At 44.5% G+C, this 20130-nt stretch overlaps 1 protein-coding gene across 2 annotated transcripts in view; it reads left to right on the top strand.

Annotated features, from left to right (window-relative positions):
* The window catches only part of PRKCB (protein kinase C beta), a 963846-nt gene that overhangs the window by 650492 nt on the left and 293224 nt on the right, over positions 1-20130 (top strand). For both annotated transcript variants that reach the window (XM_086940462.1, XM_086940461.1), the window contains exon 11: positions 6302-6393. In XM_086940462.1, the coding sequence (XP_086796588.1) occupies positions 6302-6393 (92 nt within the window). The remainder of the gene's footprint in view (positions 1-6301; positions 6394-20130) is intronic.

The following is a 20130-nucleotide window of genomic DNA, read 5'->3' as shown; positions in this document are numbered from 1 at the left end:
AATCTATCCTCTACATCCACTCTCTCAATTATCCCAAACCCTATAGCACTACTATGATCCCCAAAATAACCCTTTCTAGATTCTCTCCGCCTCTACCCCTCCTTGCATCATCTGACACCTCTTTTACTATACCGATCCCCTAAAACAAGCCTTTCTAAACTCTTCCCTCTGACTCCTCCCCTCCAAAATTCCTTTTTACTCATCCAAAAGTCTCCTTCTACTGCAATGACCTAAACAAAAATCCTTTACTCTTTTATCCCTCCACTATCATTTTCAATCAAAATAACAGACTAACATGTTCACTTCTCAAATTCCATATTCCACTATACTAATTCAACACTAATCCTTATGGGTTCCAGAGTAGCGTGCTACTTGCGCTTTCAAAACCCCATCAGGGGTAGCAAGCACTATATAAATACAAACCTCTTCTATCCCGCCACCTACCCTTCTCTACCCAAATAACTGAATAACCTATCCACCACTCAAATTACTTCATATTTCACTATACTAATTTTCAACACTAATCCTTTATGGGTACTGGAGTAGCGTGCTACTCACCAGAAAAGCGCTTCAACACCCATGGGGGGTAACAGGTTCTATATGAATGCAAACCTTTCTTCCTCTTCTATCCCTCCGCTATCCTTCTCACTCCAAATAACTGACTAATATCCACCACTCAAATTACTTTCATATTTCACCATACGAATTCAGCACTAATCCTTTATGGGTTTCCAGAGTAGCGTGCTTCAAACACCCCATGAGGGTTTACAAGCACTATATAAATGCAAACCTTTTTTCCTTCTCTATCCTTTTGCTATCCTTCCAATCCAAATAACTGACTAACCTATCCACCACTTAAAATGTACTTGCATGTTTCACTATACTAATTCACCACTAATCCTTTATGGGTTCCGGAGTAGCGTGCTACTCGCCGAAAAAGCGCTTTGATGCCCCGTCAGGGGTAGTAATCGCTATATAAATGCAATTACAATACAACACAGTGTCATGGAGCAGTGTTTGTACTTTTGATCTCTGCTTTGGGAAAGATAATGAAAAGCAATCTGCGATGGAGGGATGCCGCCCTGCGTCCGGAGTCCTAAGTTTCTCCAACTGTTGCCACCCAGGCTCGGATGCATCGTAGGAGTCAGTGCGACCTTCGTTAGTTTCATCAAGGGCTGCAGGGGTGGACTGGCCTTCCCTCGCGCACACGGGCATGTTCTGCACAACAAGTGTGCTATTCCAGGGCGTCTGCTGCAACGACCACGAAGGGCCTCGCCCCGCCCTCCCCGCTCCCCTCCATGCGGACATCTTGCCTGGAATACCCAAGTGTGGCCGCTTGTCGCAGCGAGGCTAGAGGTCGCGCGCTGAGCAGGATTGATGAAGAGCCTCGCTCCGCGTGCACACGGGCAGCATCACAAGAGAGTCCCGAGCTCATCCCTCGAGCAATCTCTCCAGAGATGCTAAGCCGTCCTCCTGCCTGCATACTAATGCCCCCTGGACGGGCGGGCGGGCGGGCGCCCCCACCCGGCGCCTGTGCGGCATATTGTGGGCAGCTGCTCATCAAACACCACTTGACACGGAGCACACCGCTCTCCAATCCTTGAATATGTTGCTTATTCTGGTCACTGCATCGAACGAACAGATTAGGTGTGCGAAACTGCATACTTTTCTCGAAGAAATTCCATAATAATGTGGAAACATTATGCTGGTAGAACAAAATTGGATTAGCAAGTATCTCGCAAAACTGTTGTTCACGCACGCATGCAATTTGTTTAGAAAAAAAAGTCATGGGATCCCAGCAGTAGACTTGTTCAATCAGAAAATATCTGCACAGAAGAGTCTTCTGCATGTAAAAACTATGCGAAATTGTGTAATTTGAAGTTTGGTAATCATGCAAATTTGCAACACAAAAAGATGATGGACGGAATGTTGAACATTGTCAAACATTCACCCCCCCCCCCCCCCCCCCTCACAGATCTGGGTTTAATCCATCGTTATTTTGCTCACTCTGCCACCCCAGTTCAGACATGGCCATATGCAAATCAGTCTTGACCCTGTGCCTCATGCGAACAGTCCAGCCCTAACTGCCAAGCCATGTCTTCCCTGGACCGGAATCAGGCATTCTAGGACCGGTTTCGGGCTATTAGCCGTCATCAGCCAGGATAGCTTGACTCCAGTGGCGTAGTGAGCACGGGACCCACGTCTGGGCATACCCTTCCCACTTAAGGTGAAAATGCAACACAAAAAGATGATGGACGGAATGTTGAACATTGTCAAACATTCACCCCCAGTAACAGATCTGGGTTTAATCCATCGTTATTTTGCTCACTCTGCCACCCCAGTTTAGACGTGGCCATATGCAAATCAGTCTTGACCCTGTGCCTCATGGGAACAGTCAAGCCCGAACTGCCAAGCCATGTCTTCCCTGGACAGGAATAAAGCATCCTAAGACCGGTTTTGGGCTATCAGCCATCATCAGCCAGGATAGCTTGACTCCAGTGGCGTTGTGAGCACGGGACCCACGTCTGGGCATCATGCAAATTTCGCTAATTAAAATTTAAACACAATTTGTTTAACCTTTGGAAAACACTCGGGGTAGAATTCTGTCCCGTTGTTCTTCTGTCCACTTTGCTGCCTCAGATTAGGTCAGACCTGGTCATGCTCCTATAGGAACAGTCCATCCTCACATGCTCAACCAGGTCCTCTCCAAACAATAACACAACCAACCCAAGATGGGTTTCCTCCTTCGGTCTGGTGCAGCTTGGATCCGGTGAGCAAGGAACCAATGTCTGGGCATACCCATGGCACCTTAGAACGTTACAGCAAACGCACTATACCTGACAAGACGAATGCTTGCAATTTGTCTTACCACTGGTAATCACCTGGGGTAGCGTTCCAACCCATTTTTCTTTTGCCTATCATTCCTCCTTAGATTAGACCCATCCTTATGCAGATCAGCCTTGGTTGTGCTCCAATAGGAATAGTTCAGACCAAATTCCAGAGCCAGCTCCTCCCCTGGCAGGCCTTTGTCGAGGGTGGCGCACTGGACTAAAAATGATAGCATGGAATGCTACCCAAGCGATTGCCGGTGGTTAGACTTTTTGCAAGCATTCCGGTCATTGCCATTTGTGTGATTGTAATTAACATTTGAACCAGGTCAGATAAGTAATAGTGCACGTCAGTGTACATCTCAGGTAGTAACAGGATGTGGGCGTCATGCCCTTATCTTGCGCCAGTGAGTTACTGGGCGCTTAAAGACATTTGGAATCAGCATCATGACTAGTTTGCTGCCTCGGATCCCTGCACTCTTGCAGTGCGGGCACAAATGAGCCTGACACCATATGATAGTAACCGGGACCTCCATCAGGAAATGGAACTGAAAAGAAGATCTGGGCAAAATTTCAGTTAAAGTTCGGTGTGATGCGCAGGAACAATGTGAGCAGCTCTGTGTGCTACGCTTGTGGTGTTTGCGCTATTTTTTTTAGCACAAAATGTCTCCTCACATCCAAAATGCATCGAAAGCAGTGCTTCCTTCCAGTCTGTAAATTGCACATGACTCAAGCATGCATAGGTAACCGTGCAGGGCATGGCTTTGTTGCATATTGACAGCCAGCCTTGCAACTCCTGTGTGTGGGTTGGGCAGGATCAGATGCTTGCAATCACAGCTTCTGGCTCCCTTTGGGCCCGGTTCACAGAACTAACAAGACAAAATCCTAAACTTACTACCAATTTGGTATTAACATAAGGCACTTACTCATTTTGGTATTCACTGAAGGTCCTTACTCATTTTGGTATTCACAGAAGGCACTTACTCATTTTGGTATTCACAGAAGGCACTTACTCATTGATGATTAAGTGCCTTCTGTGAATACCAACATGAGTAACTTACTCATTTTGAGGAACTTGCTCATTTTTAGTAACTTATTCGTTTTGATATTCACAGATGGCACTTACTCAATAATGAGTAAGTGTCTTCTGCTATAACCAAAATGAGTAAGTGCCTTCTGTGAATACCAAAATGAGTAACTTACTCATTTTGTGTAACTTACTCATTTTGGTATTCAAGAAGGCACTTACTCATTGATGAGTAAGTGCCTTCTGTGAATACCAAAATGAGTAAGTGCCTTCTGTGAATACCAAAATGGTAGTAAGTTTAGGATTTTGTCTTAAGTTAATTCTGTGAATCGGGCCCTTCGTGTGGGTTAGTCAAGGATTTGACGAATGCATTGGCATTCTTTCAGCCTGAAGTTCCCTCTCTGTGCAGCTCAGATACATGCATTTGCATCCCCCAACACCCTCTGTTTGGTTTGCACATCATCACCAGAATGCATTGATAGCTATTCATCCTGCCACACCTTGGTGCGACTGTGCAGATCAGACTGACGGACTGACAGCAGTTCAGTCAATGTTCTTGTATGCGTTGGCCAAAGTGGCCATTTTGGGAAGCGTTGTGCCATTGACTTCCCGTTTGCTGGATGGAAGCAAGCTGTCGAGGTTACCAGGATGGGCCTTCCGCATTGGGAATGGCTTCTAATGAGCTTCAAATTATCGTCCTTAATGACTCAAAGGCGCTCCTTAGAAACAGTCCGGGTTCTCACTGTCAAGAGCCTAATTACCTAATCCATCTTAATGAAACTGTAGTTTGTTAGTCTGCTGAAAACAGCTTACAGGTGATCCGCGGAGACCACCTCAGTGCTAACTTTGGGGATCCAAGGAGGCGGGAGATGGCAGGTGATGGGATGTAGATGGGGAATTAAGGAGACTGGAGGGAATAACGACCAATGGAGGCGAGAGATGGGAGGTGGCATGTGAAAGGATGTAGAGGATGAAGTAAGGAGACTGGAGGGAAGGAGGACCAATGGAGGCAAAGCTGTGGAAGGCATGAGAGAAGAGCGATGGAGAGCAGGAGGGACCAAATGAGAAGAAGGCGGTGGAATGGGTGACGGGGAGTCTAGGATTGGGGGCATTTCATCCATGCTGGACCACTGTAGTAGGTCTTGCTGCCGATGGGGTCAACCCCCTTGAAAGCAGCATCGTTGTCCAGATGCTGCCTGGTGCTTGTACGCAGGTGCTACTCTTTAATTATAGTCACTAACATCTGGAAGACCCTGCCTGAGGAGTCATGGACTGGATCTACTGGGACTAACAAAGCCAGCCTTCAAATAATAACAACTGCGTTTTGGAAATAGTCTTTTTTAAAGGGTGAAATCATATTACATCTCACATCTCAACGCTTCCACAAACAATCACTAAGCCAAGAAATGTATTTGGCTGACAAGATTCAGTTCCTGTGTGTAGTTCATATTGAAGATTCCATTGAGTGCATTACCATTACACAGTTTCAAATCAAGAAGATGATCTGAAATCTCCTGTAAATGTCTCTGTCTCTCTCGGGTACTTGAAGTTTAAGTTTAGACATGAAGTCTGAGTTTAGAGTACAGGTCTAAAGTTAGACTTCAGGTCTAATGTTAGGGCCTGATTCACAAAAGTAAACTTAGACCAAAAGTCTAAGTTTAGACATGAAGTCTGAGTTTAGACCAAAAGTCTAACTTTAGTAGTAGTAAAGTTAGAATGTAGGGCTTAACTTAGACTTTTGGCCTAAGTTTACTTTTGTGAATCAGGCCCTTAGACTTCAGGTCTAAACTTAGAATTCGGGTCTAAACTTAGAATTCAGGTCTAAAGTTAGACTCCAGGTCTAAAGTTAGACTTCAGGTCTCAACTTAGACTTCAGGTCTCAACTTCGACTTCAGATCTCAACTTAGACTTCAGGTCTCATGTTTGGCTTCAGGGCTAAACTTAGGCTTCAGGGCTAAACTTAGACTTCAGGTCCAAACTTTGACTTAACGTCTATGGTTATACTTCAGGTCTCAACTTATACTTCAGGTGTAAATTTAGACTTGGGTGTAAACTTAGACTTCAGGTCTAATGTTATATTTCAGGTCTCAACTTATATTCCAGGTGTAAACTTAGACAGGCCTTACGTAGTTTTACGGTGACAGAGGGACCAGTACAACACATTGCTTGAGGTCTTCCGTGGGGTGCATTGAATGGTAAACCTTTGTGCACACATGACCAGTGGCCATCAATCAGGGTACTCCTTCATGTAGTCTGGCCATAAGGAGTGAGTTTGGCTGTGACAAGGGTTTAGGTGCCTCTTCTGTCCCATCCAATGCTCTGTGCCAGGGTACCTGCCCCTGCCATTCACTTGATGCACACCACTGGCGGCCTTGAAGTTGTTACTTTTTGCATCTATATCCGAGATGTTTGGAAGCTAATCTCTTCTGTTCCCTTTTGTGCTCAGGATCGATTGTACTTTGTGATGGAGTTCGTGAATGGAGGCGATCTCATGTACCAGATCCAGCAGGTCGGCCGCTTTAAGGAGCCTCACGCAGTGTAAGTATTGGCTGTCTAAGGCCACTTTCATGCTATCTTTTTACCCCCATTTCGCTTGGGGTTGGGCTTTTACATCTCTTCGGAAAGTGTGTTTTGGCTTAATGATCTTAGAATGGTCTCCGATGTCATAACCACCAACGCTTTAGTCCCTTTGGACCTGCCTGCAACCTTCGACACAGTTGACCGTACCATTGTGATTGGCCACCTCCAAGATATTAGCCTTGGTCGCACTTTGTTGTTCCTTTCTCACCACACTCTCTGTTATTATGCTTTCCTTTACTGCATAGCGCATATATATAAATATTTGCTCCAATAAGCGATATTGTGGTAGTCGATATTTTAACTTCTATCTTCTGAAATAGATCCTTGAGCTAGATTCAGCTAAATCTAGGGGCTTCAAGCTTGGAAGATGTGAGACCACCATCCGGGGGTTTTAAAATGCCTCAAGTCTCATCAGTCATTCAGGGCACCGTATACCAGGATTACATGCTCAACACAAGTGCATGTTTGCAATTAAATCAAGAGTACCCCTGACTAAGAGTGGTCCCCACCTTATGCAAAATCAAATCTGAGACTTTAGATCTTTATTACTCCATGGCACTTATGCTGCAATCTGTCCAAAGACTGCAACTCCTCACCGTCGAAAAAGTGGGTTTGGTCGCCACTTTCATGTCTTGCACAGCTTGATAGCTTGTGTCCTAGGTAATATCCTATGAACTTCTCAGATCACCAACACTATTTTAATACCAGATCCTCCATCTGAAAATGATGTGTAAGTATCAATTATTCATATTCTTCAGTCCACTTGAAGGTCACGGATTGTACAGCCATCTTCTGCTCAAGCTCGCTGCGACAAAACACAATGATTGTCCGCAGCCGCGAGGATCCGTGGAAGATGATCTTACTTTGTCCGATGTCCCTTACTGCCTAAGTTTTGAAAGAGGCAGAGAATCTGGATCCATGGCTTTTTGGTTATTGTTTGGCCTGTGTTTATCCCCTAACTATGTTGTAAAGGGTTATTTCGTATTTGTCACCCTCCGGTTGTGGTTTATTGAAGTTGTGCTAAATGTGGCGGTAGGTTTGATTATCGGTGCTCAAGATTTGATCCAATATGTTTTTATTTGCTTTGCCCGTTGCTCTTGTTTCTTATTCTGCTCTGGTTTCCATGAAGGTACAGTTTGTTGTGTTTGCCAACTTTCTTGCAGAAGATGGTGTCAGAGATGGATAAACAAGATCTTTAAAAGTTGCCAGGGGAGTAAGAAAAGACTACCTTCTGGCAAGAACACACTTTAATGGCTGTAACAACAACATGGATCAATATTTAAGAGCGTGTAATAGGGACTTCCCCATTAGCAATGTCCCCATGTTGACTTTTCGCAGACGAATTGGTCCTATTAGCAAGGGCAGAGAGGGTATTACACGGGTGATGCCTGTTTCCTTAATTTTAGGTTTTTATCACATTTGCCTCACAGGTTACGGCAGGAATTTGTGATATAATCCGAAATAGAAAAGCTTGATCCCAATAACCCAAAATGTTGGAGGTATTCCTCAAAGAAGTCTTCCCTTCTCCATGACAGTATACTTCTAATAGAGAATTGATTCAACCATTTCAGCAGTCAGAGGCACAGTCATCTCAAATTGGGAGGAGTGCTGCTGTGCTAACCAGCACTGCACACACCTTAAGAGAATTGAGTGCCAAGGAGGAAAAGGAACTGTTATCAGTTGTATGTCAGAATATTGTTAGCAAAAATATCTTCTGCCGGCAGTCACATGTAGGTTCTCTGTTAAAATATTTTTGTTATTGTTAACACCTTCGCTGCGGCGGCTATTCCGCCGCAGCGCTAAAGGGACAGGGGGCCGAGCGGCACGCCTATGCTGGTGATGGAACCGCTCCGTCACCAGCCTCGGTTGAGCTGTGATCATGACAGAGCATTTCCGTCATGGCCCCGCCGCTCAATGGAACGCCCAGCACAGGCACGGAATCCGCGCCGCGCAGGCGCGTCGGGCGGGCCATGACGGAACCTCTCCGTCATCAGCACAGCACTACAGCGGCTGATGACGGAGCGGTTCCGTCATCAGGACGGAAGTGGTTAAGATATTTTGTAAAGGATATTGAGGACAAGGTACCTCTGTAAGAATATATATTTGGTGATGATATTCTGGTACCATATCACAGGCCCTCTTAAAGACAATAACTTGTAATCTAGGGCTCTTTAAAAAGTAGAATTATGAGCTTCTGTTAACGTAAAGCCATTAATGCCCCCTAGATTGATCTTATTAATGTGCCTAAATCCAACCCATTGCAATTGTTACGAATAGAACTGGGGTGAAAATGTCGTCTATAACCTGTTTCATTTTTTGTGCTAGGCTTTGGGTAAACCTGGAGGCATTAGTCTATGAAGAGTGACTATAGGAATTGTTCTCATGTATTGTTATGTTATGTTACAAACACTTATATAGCGCACGTACACCAACCGGTTTCATGGCGCATTGATGCTATTCAGCTTGCTTGGTTTACTGACCGACATCAAACCCGGTTAGAATTCTAATGCTTGGATGATAGATCCTGGTAGTATTACTCGGTCCACATTCCTACTCATTTAGGTAAGATTCTGGGACAGGAAGGTGATTGAGGAATTAAACAGTATCTCAAAAACAACCCTCTGTCCTGATCATCTTTGACATAAAACAACAGAGGGTTTTGAGACCTATCTCCCCCAGATGACACCCGCATGCATGAGAAAGCTAAACCTAAGGTTTTGTTTGGGAACTGTCCCTCTCCAGACGTTTGTTGCGAGCTGACCCTTGGTCATTTTGGTACATGCTAATGTAACTTTGGCACCATCAATAATAAAACCACCTTGCTTTTTAGGTTTCACCTACCGTGCGCTTGCGCTGTCGGCGAAAGCAATTGCCCTAAAAAAAAGTAAAGGGGACTTAGAGCCCGCCCATTACTTACTCTTACTTACCATTGGTTGGCTTTCATGTCACTGTTGTTTCCTTACTTCCCATTTTCTCATTTGCTCCTCCTGGTGTCCGGGTTCCTCCAGGGCTTTGGATTATTCGGAGTCTTTGGTACCTGTATTGGACCAAGTACTGCTTCCTGTGGCCAATGTCCTTGCACTGGCCAGCAGGTACTCTTTTTATTTTTTTTTATTTAACTGCACGCATTTAGAGTGTGCATGCTCAGTAGTACCGCTCCTTCATCCCCGCTCTCCGTGGAGATACCCTTCCCGCTCTCTGCAGTGTCAGCCTCCCTCCCACCCCTCTGTAGTCTCACCCTCCCCCATGTCCCCTCCCTCTGGCCATCTTCACCTAAAACCCCACCCTCCTCACGCTCCAAAAGTAACTTTCACCCACCGCCCGCCCAAGGTGCCGCCAAGCTCTTTGCTTCAAAAACGGCCCCCAGGGGCCCAAAACCGTTCCCCACCGTGCTGCGCACCGGGGGATTGCCCGGTGCCCGCTATGGACAGTCCGGCCCTGCTTAGTTGGCCATAGTCACCCCGACTTCCACTGAGCAGACTGCAGGAGAGGGTGTCTGCTGCACTCTAGAGACCCTCAGACGGAGGCTCACCCAAAGGCGAGTGAGTCCCTAGTCCCACGCAATTCACGTGGAGAAGCTGACCCTATCGGGCCTTTCAAGGAGCGCCAATGGGAACTCAGGGCGCCAGTGAGAGATTCACCCTTTAGTTTACACCCTTGCATATGCAATGCTCGTCCTGTTCACCGGGCACAGCTTTGTTTGGCCTCTCTGCTTGCAGACGGTACCTCAGAATGTCTCAAGCGGCCATATAATGTGGAATGTTAGCGTTTTATAAATACCAGCATTTGTAAAGCACACAGCTACCTCCGGAGAGGTGTCACGGTGCTCTGGACCATCGAGAAGATATAGCAAGCAATTGCGCAGTGTCCCGCGGTGCTGGGCTAACCTATCCTGGCCGAAGACGGTTGATAGCCAGAAACCGGTCCTAGGATGCTAGATTCCGGTCCAGGGAAGACATGGCTTGGCAGTTCGGGCTGGACTGTTCCCATGAGGCACAGGGTCAAGACTGATTTGCATATGGCCATGTCTGAACTGGGGTGGCAGAGTGAGCAAAATAACGATGGATTAAACCCAGATCTGTGACTGGGGGTGAATGTTTTGCCAATGTGCTACATTCCGTCCATCATGTGTGTTTTGCTGGGCTAACCTGTAGCCAGCACCGGAGATCGAACCCTGAACCCCGTGGTCCGGAGTCAGGCACCATGGCCACTGCACCTATGCAATCACCAATGAGTTGGGTAGTAAACTCCCATAAATCAGAAGGGACTGTGTGTGTGTCTGTGTGTGTCTGTCTGTCTGGCGCTACAGTGGTCAACATTGTGGCTCTTTGGCTGAGACCAACCTGCTACACCTCTGGTCAGTCTGTAGCATGTTCTAGGCGCCCGGTGTTGGTAGTCTCAAAGTCGGATCCTGACATTGCTTCCTGGATTTTGATCTGCTTCCTTTGCCTTAAGAGCCCTCCTAGGAGCCAAGGGGGCTAGCGATGAGTCTAATCATATTCACACGTCGGTGCATGAGTGTAGGCGCTACACACAGATGCCCATACAGACACTCCTGCCGATAAGTGCCCGGCTTCAGGACAGTAAACATTGTGTGCAGTCTGTGTCTTCCAAAACCCTGCTCTACTTGCTCCTCAAGTATTAGAGAAGAAAGTTTCATTAAATTTGAGAAATGAAGGTCTGTGCAAAACACGCTTCTCTTTAAAAGACACCTTTCCTGTTTATCGCTATGTAATGCCTCTTCGCATCACTGACTTCTGTGGGATGTACTATTTTTGGCATTAGTATAATCTTCCTGCTAAAAGTACATCGAAAGCTAAACACGTCGATCGGCTCGCCTGGTAAGCTTCCAAATATAATTTACCTAAATTGTTACACTTTAGAGTGACCTAAAGGTGGCGTTTCTGCCTGTTAAAGTATGCACCAGCAGTCGCCTGATTAGACAGTGTGATGGGGACATCCAATTGAATTGTCAGTCCAGCTGAGCCTCCATCTGTGCTTGGGAAGAAGAAAAGATCCATGTTTAAAAATGTAGTTGATGAAGAATGTTTCATATGAAGCAAGTTGCCTGGCTGTAGTGTAAAAGCCACCCACTCGGCAATGTACACGGCACACATCTGCATTCCCTGTAAGTGTTCATTCTGACCCATCAAACTGAAGGTTCAACACATAAAACCTTCAGACTATTTCCTTGGAAGATGAAAAGTGCATATATTTCAAATTCATTCCCACCATTCTATCCCTTCTCCAAACTTCCCTTTGTAAAATACACTCCTATCATTCTATCCCTACCCCAAACTCTACAAAACACACATGAACTCAAGAGCACAAACCTAACACAAGTAAGGCACGCAAAAAATAAATCTTACTGACCACTGATCTTGGGTATGGAGTAGTGTGCTGCTCGCAGAAAAAGCTCTTTGATGCGTAAGGACTGCACTCTACACCACTCTACGTTACACCACTCTACTCAACGCCACTCCACTCTACACCACTGTGGTATCCTACTGCTCAGCCAGAATGAGTGCGTGAGAGAATGTTGGTATGTAGAATGTTGGAGTGCCTATGTCAGTTGGTGATGGGCTGAGCAGCGGGGAAGCTGCTCCCGGTGGGGCTGTCTTCTATGTAGCATAAGCTCAATAAATCTACATGAAAACTTCTTGGATTTCGACCCCCTTCATTATACTACAGTCACTTCACTCTACGCCACTCCAGACCACTCGACTCGACTCCACTCTACGCCTCTCAGCACCATGCCACTCCACTTCACTCTGCTTTACTTCAATTCACAGGCTGAGGCACAAAATGGCCTAAAGACAGTGGCAAAGCCAATAACTCTATATAATAGTGACATAATATGGCATTAAACAAACATCGCAAAGCCCAAAAGCCTAGCTTTTTTTATGCCAACACACATAAACAAAGGCATTCACAAATGCTGTTTGCATGTGCAAATCACTTTAAAGCCTGCCCTAGTGGCTTCGCAAATGCTGGGGAAAACCCGTAATGGCAATTGTTTACATTCTGCATAGAATGCCCAGGGGAGATAAAGAATTGAATATGACAAACTGCATCCTGACTGAGTGTTCTTTTCAGATGTAAAAAAAAGTCCCTCATGCATTCAAAGGGAAGCGCTTCATGGAAGGCGGAATAATAAATCAAATTGCCAATAACACGAGGTGACAGATTAATACTCCTCTGTGTGAGATCAACCCCCAATCTATGTCTCTTTAAAATAATTAGTTACAATACGCCTTGCAGACAGCAGCCCTGCCAAAGCCAGACCTAAAAAAAGGCTGAGCTGCAGATCTAGTAAAGAGCTCAATTAAATCCTGTGCAGCCGCCACCTGTAAAAGTCCTCCTAGCTTGTGCACGAGAGCCCTCCAGTAGCCCAGGTTCAGAACACATTTTTTCCCATTCGACCATGAGTCTCTGTACTGTTAGCTTTCCTGTACTTCATCTGGTATTTCAAGATGGTCAGTTCTCATGGGGTCAGGATCTTTGAGGAAAAGTTCTGCTCATCATGTAAACCCTTTAGAAATGTTGGCATTAAGAATCCGTTCAATTGTCTGTGCTATTGATATGTCGAGGCTTCTCGGCGTCGAGAGAGCACTCGGCGTCGAGGAAAGTATCGATGTACATTCTCTGCAACCTCTTCTGGGACTACTTATCAAGAAATGTATTAGGATTCCTGCTTTGAAACTAAATGTGTAAAACTATGAAGTAGTTGATTGTAAGCATGGGATTAAATACAATTTGAACCCAGAGAGAACATTATTCTGCCCCTTTCCAGACCAAGCCAATTAGTTACACTTTAGACTTTTCTGGGTGATTCCCAAGTGCAACATAATGGTAGAGCATATTCTTGAACTGAACTGAAGAAACCAAATGCTTTCAAGTGGAGGCCTTTATCCAGTGCTTAATTTGTTAAAGAAATAAGTGCCGGGCCCCCGTCAGGAGACACCGCTATTCAGACTGTTTGAGGCCACCAAAGCTTTAAGAATGGCTTAGGTGGCAGATATTCGTTGTGTTTAAGGTATATTGAATTAACAACCACCTGTTTCTGCTCATCTTCAAATTGTACAAACAGCACCACCAAGTGGCAGCTGTCATAAGTGCAGGTTCCGGTAATTAAGTGCCGGTGCTGAGCACTGGAAACTACTGGCTCAAATTAAGCACTGCCTTTATCCATCTTTTACCACTGTCCTAATTTTAGGCAAATATATGCAGTGACTACTAATCTCGATCAATCCCCACTCTGCATATCCTTTAAGTCTCAAAGACTGTTTGGTCAACAAAGGATTCCCACAGGGTTCCTCTCTGAGCCTGGCATTATTTAATATCTATGTAGTTCACCTGGCGCAAATTGCAAGATTGTACAGATTTGACATCCTATCATATGCTATTGACACCCAGCTATGCATTTCCTTTTGTCAAGATCTGGAAAAAGTTTAAACTTAGTTTATGAGCTGCATGAGAGAAATTGTTAAGTGGATGACCAAAAACTGCCTCCAATTCGAATGGTGAGAATACGAAGAGGCTGAGGAGCTCTGGTTGGCAGACTGGTGGCCCGCTGAATTTGGTCTAGCCCCATTCCCAAAATAGGTGACATCAAACTTTATTAATGAAAGACCAGGTCAGCACAACCTGTGGCACCTGCTTTGCCAAAATGCGCCTCCTAAGAAAAGTCTACCCCGGCTTCCTTCCACTTCAAGAAAGACCCTAGTACAGCCATTAATCATGAGTCGCCTGGACTATGGGAATGCACTGCTAGTGGCAGTAAATGACCCACTGCTGTCCAAACTTCAAGTAGTGCAGAACACGGTGGCTCAGCTAATCTGCTACCTCCCCTCATGCTCCTCTTCTGCACCCAATTCGAAAGCCATGCAGTTGCTCCCCATTAGAAAACGGGCCATTTTCAAGCAATGTTGCGTGACCCATAAGGCACTTAATATATTAAAGCAATCACAAGGCGATGATGGACGGAGCGCTGAAACTTTTCATACATTCCCCCAGTCACAGATCTGGGTTGAATCTATCATAGTTCTTTAGCTCACTTCGCCACCCCAGTTCAGACCCAGCTATATGCAAATCAGTCTTGACCCTGTGCCTCATGGGAACAGTCCAGCCTGAACTGCAAAGCCAGGTCTTCACTGGACCGGAAACAAGCATCCTGGGATTGGTTTCAGGGTAACACCCCTCATCATCCAGGCTAGCTTGAACCCAGTGGCAAAGTGGACAAGGGACCCGCATCTGGGCGTACCATACCAAGTTTGGGTGAACAAAGCAAACACAAGGAGATGATGGACAGAGTGCTGAAACTTTTCAGACACTCGCCCGCAGTCACAGATCTGGGTTGAATCCATTGTTGTTCTTTGGGTGTCTTCGCCACCCCAGTTCAGACCCAGCTATATTCAAATCAGTCTTGACCCTGTGCCTCATGGGAACAGTGCAGCCCGAACTGCAAAGCCAGGTCTTCACTGGGCCGGAAACAAGCATCCTGGGACCGGTTTCAGGGTAACACCCCTCATCAGCCAGGCTAGCTTGAATCCAGTGGCAAAGTGAGCAAGGGACCCACATCTGGCCGTACCTCACCAAGGTAGGGTGAACAAAGCAAGCACGAGGAGATGATGGACAGAGTGCTGAAACTTTTTAGACACTCAACTGCAGTCACAGATCTGGGTTGAATCCATCGTCGTTCTTTAGGTCTCTTCGCCACCCCAGGTCAGACCCAGCTATATTCAAATCAGTCTTGACCCTGTGCCTCATGGGAACAGTCCAGCCCGAACTGCAAAGCCAGGTCTTTCCTGGACCGGAAACAAGCATCCTAGGACTAGTTTTGGGGTAACAGGTAATAATATATTACCTACCTACCTGTACTCCAGACTCTGCCACTGCCACCCTACCAGACTGCTTATGTCAGCATATAAAGCTTTATTACGGATCCCTTGCATACATACTTCAAGATTCAGAGGCAGATCCTTCTCCTACATCGCCCCACTTCATTGGACCAAACTCCCTCTGCGTATTCACACTTGTCCAGACCTTCCCAAGTACAAAAAACGTCTAAAGAAAAGCATGTTCTAATTGCACTGTACCATTCCTGAGCAGATAGGGTCGAGATACTCCTTCTGGAGTGAGTCACTGTGCTATAACAAGTGCCAATAACATAATATAACATTTATCAGATCCTGCTTGCCTATGAATTGAAATTACAATGCGTTTGATACTGTTTCTCCTGTTTTTAGTAGTCACTCTGCCCTTGACTGCAGAGTTGTGGTCATAGCCGGTGGGAATCCATTGCATGTTCTCCTCCGGTCAGAAGATTGATGGTCGGGAAGGAAGATCCCTTGTACTATCTGTAGACTCAGCCAATTAGGCACCCTCTTTCCCACATTAAACAGAGGCCTGTGAGATAAGCTGACAGATTTTATTGATTTTGAAGTAGAAGGTACACATGAAGAGACCACATTGTTAGAACTGATAAAGTTTGTCTTAAATTACACTGTCTGCTTGGTTTTGGAGACTGCGGAAGTTATCGGCTGGAATGTGCAACCTTCAGGTACAGGTATAAGGCACTCAAGACTTAAAGTGCCTGGTGTCATATGTGAGTTTCCTAGAACAGTCCTACATATCCTTAAAGAGAGGTTGGTGCAATGCGTGAGAGAAATAAATCTGAGTTTGTTATTCTACCAAAACATGGAGAGTTTAAAATCAACCTGCCAAAGTATTGTGGTCAAATATTGAGATCTGCAATATTGCGATGGTAATAAAAAATATATATTTATATTACATTTTATATTGTGCAAAATTGCATGTTGGAAGTTGATTCTAAGCTTTAGATGCACAAGTTATAATTGCTTCTGGGCTCGAGTTTTAGTTACTTCAGTTATCTATAACTGGGGATTTTCCGTTTTTTTTGTTGTTGTTTAAAATGTTATATTGCAGCGGACTTTGTGTAAGTTATAATTACTTCAGCACTTGAGTCGTAGTTATATCTGGGCTCTAGGTATAGTTACTTCCGTTATCTATAACTGGTGAATTTTAGTATTTCATTTAGTTTGAAATGTTATGTTGTAATTGACATTGTCAAATAAGTATGTCACTTTTACTTTTGTTTTTTTTCAGTGAATTTCTAGGGTTTCCTTTTTGGAATACCTAACTATAACTTTAACTTTTGATTTTTTCAGTGAATTTCTATGTATTTTTTTTACGTAAGTCACTGTCAATATATACAAGGATGGCCTATTGTTTTTGTTGTTTAAGGGGTCATTGCAAAAGTCTATCAATAAACAATTACATAAAGAATTTGTAGTCAAAACACCATTAAACAGGTGTTTAGAGCCTTTTCTTTTCACATGCCTCAAGCTACATAATCCAGTCATAAGATGTGCCCCACCCGGAAGACACACAACTAACTTATTCTGGGGGGCTGTAGGGGGTGCCCCAGGTCCCCCACAGCCCTACTTGCTCCCTGCAAGCAGCCCCACTCCCTGGGGCCTTGCAGGAGCTCCTTTTTGTTTGTTTTACATTTATTATAAATTCGGTGGCCAGATCACAGCAGACTAAAGACCTAAGGAAGACTTGGGTACCTGTGCAAACTAGATAGGACCACTAATTCATTGTATACGAAGAAGTATCTAGTTGCATTACTACACTAAAAAACTATTTACCAAAAAACGGGCTGATGTCTCTAATACACAAGCTCGTGTGATTTATTTCACTTTTCTTTATCATTTTTTAGAAAAATGTTAGATTCATTTTCATCATGTCATCATAAAGGGCAGCTCAAAATTATAACAGTTTTTTAACATTTAACACAAACTTAGAAAAGGTGTCACAAATAAATAAAAAGTGTATGCATATCTTAGCAAATACATTTAAAGACATTGAAAATACATTTAAAGACATAGAAAAGCAAATAACAAACACACTGGCAGGAGACAACAGATATTTCATTCTTGTTTACTTTGTTCACTCTCCGCCCATGTGGGTTTGTTATTTGCATTCAAGGACTGGTTTTCTATGTCTTTAAATGTATTTTCAATGTCTTTAAATGTATTTTAAACGAAGCAGAGTTGCTGCACAGGTGAGGCAGGTAAGAGTGTCTTGTCTCTTTGTAAGCCAGGAGACTATTCTCAAAGCAGTTTTATACATGCTGATGAGCTATTGCATCTTTTTCATCTAATTCTATTTGTTATTTTGGGGCGATTAACCCGAGGGGGAAATCAGAGGGTCTTAATATTATTACGTTCTCAAATATCTAAGACCTTTTTGGGGAAATTACGAAATAAATTTCAGTTTTCCGTTTTCATATATCAAACCTAACTATATCCCCCCATTTTCCTCTGGCCCAAACCCTAACCGTAAACCATGCACTCAGGGTAGGCTAAAAGGAACTGGGCTGAACACGAGGGACCCTGACGACCTGGAAAAACCCAAGGACCTCAAACCCTGCCTCTTTACTGAGGGTTCGAGTGGGCCTGATATCGCAACCTGATTTACAAAAAGGGGGTGGTGATGAACAGAGTGTCTGAGTTAAACAGACCACTCTTACCCAGTCCAAAGATCAGGGCTTGATCCATCACCGTTATTTATCTCACTGCCCCATCCCAGCTCAGAACCTGGCTTTATGCAAATCAGTCTGTCCCTGGCCCAGTGCATCATGGGAACAGGGCAGACTAAACTACCAAGCCAATTCTTCACCAGAAAGGAGACAAGCTACCGGGGACCGGTTTCTGGCATTTCAGCCTTCTTCGGCCCGGCTTGCTTGAATCCTGATGGAGCAGTGAGAAAGGGAGCGTGTGTATATATTGCTCTGTTTCACCACTTCTCACTTACAAATGTCTCATGGGCATTTGATGGCCTTTCTAAGTCTTAATAAGATATTACAAGGGTAACTCTTAAACTAGTGCTAACCCTTCCACAATCTCTTACCCTAAACCTAACACTAAAGCTAATCGAACACTCAATCTACAATGTACGATAACCCTATACTTTACTCTTTCCCTAACTTTAAATCTATAAATAATCCTAAATCTTGCAGTCTCCCTAAACCTTACTCCATGATTACCCCAGATGTTTACGTACTTGTGCACCGCACCTGAACACTCCCTCTATCCCCAACATATATTCTTACCTGTATGTTTTCCACAGGTTTTTATTTTACTCAATGTTTTTAAGATAATGAATTTTGGAACCCGAGATTTTGCCTCATGAGCTATTTAAGTTGTGAAAATTACAAGGTACTATCATGCCGTCATCTCTCCTATAAATGAGTGAATAAGTACTTTAGTTGATTTTTTTATTAGAAGTCTCAGACGCCTGTGTTAATACGTTCTTTCCTGAGTTATTCACAGAAAGACTGTGGCCCCCCTGTCCCAGCATGCATTGCTGCAGGAGAGAGAGAGATTCCAGTAAATAAATAAATACATGGATGGGTAGTAACACGCTACAACTGAATGGCAGCAAAACCGAAATCATTCTGTTTGGCAAAGCAGAGAAATTCTGGTCACAAGATTGGTGGCCTCTGGAATTAAGCTCATGTCCCTCTCCTAAGTCAGCAGTACGCAACCTAGGAATTACAATCGACTGTACTTTGTTCATGAAAACTCATGTCGACCAGGTCTTAGGTGTCTGCTATGGGATTATGCGCAATCTCCGCAAAATGTTTAAGTGGCTACCCATTGAAGCAAGGAAACCACTGGTGCAGGGTCTAGTAATCAGCCGTCTTGATTACGGCAATGCCCTGTTCACAGCATTAAATGAAGATCTTCATTCCAAGCTTCATACCCTTCCGAGTACTGTGGCCTGGTTGGTCCTTGACCTTCCCCCCAGATCTCCAGCTGCCCCAAACCTTAAAAATCTTCACTGGCTCCCAGTGCGTCAAAGAAGCCAGCTCAAAATCCTAAGTCTTACACATAAGACAATGTACGATACCGGCCAAAAGTATGTAGCAAAAAAAAACCAATGGTATATACCAAAGAGATCGTTACGGTCCGGCACCACATCATATTTGGTTCAGCCTCGTGCACGTACATCCCGTAATGGTTGTCGCTCTTTTTCATATCTTGACCCCATGCTATGGAACAAACTGCCATTCCACCTTTTATCCATAGTGGATCATAAATGTTGTCGTAAAAATCTTAAAACCTGGCTCTTTCCTAAGTAAACACTTCCCTAATTAATTGCCTTGCCGGTCAGGAGTTGCTGTCTGTTGTCGACGTTTGTTCTGCTGCAAGCACCTTGAGATCTATCAGTGATAAGTGCGCTCTATAGGAATATTTGACTTGACTTGACTTGAGTGTGCAGTTCTCTCCCCTGTAACCCCGCAGTCTCTTTATTATCAACAGATTCAACCCGGAAGCAGTCCTTGTCACAGTAGTCTGAGAAACTTTGATTGTGTTTCTCCTCTTAACCGCATCGCTGCGGTGCAGATTTCCGCGGTGCGCTGACCGCAAACGGAAACCTATGCATTCATGATGAGCACAGCTCGTCATGAGCGTACGAGAGGTGTACCTCATGACGAGCTGAGCTCGTCATGAGCGTCGAAGAGGTTAACTGTTTGGACAATACATTGGAGTACAACCTACTGTAATTTGCACAATTGTCCCTTTTAATCCTCTTTATTGTATTTCTGAGAATTTCCTACATCTTATTATATTAGTGACCACCACCTTCACTTCTTTGAAACCA

This window comes from Lissotriton vulgaris, chromosome 10 (genome assembly GCF_964263255.1).
Source record: "Lissotriton vulgaris chromosome 10, aLisVul1.2, whole genome shotgun sequence".
Classification (NCBI taxonomy): Eukaryota; Metazoa; Chordata; class Amphibia; order Caudata; family Salamandridae; genus Lissotriton; species Lissotriton vulgaris.
This window is presented reverse-complemented; position numbering and strand designations above follow the sequence as displayed.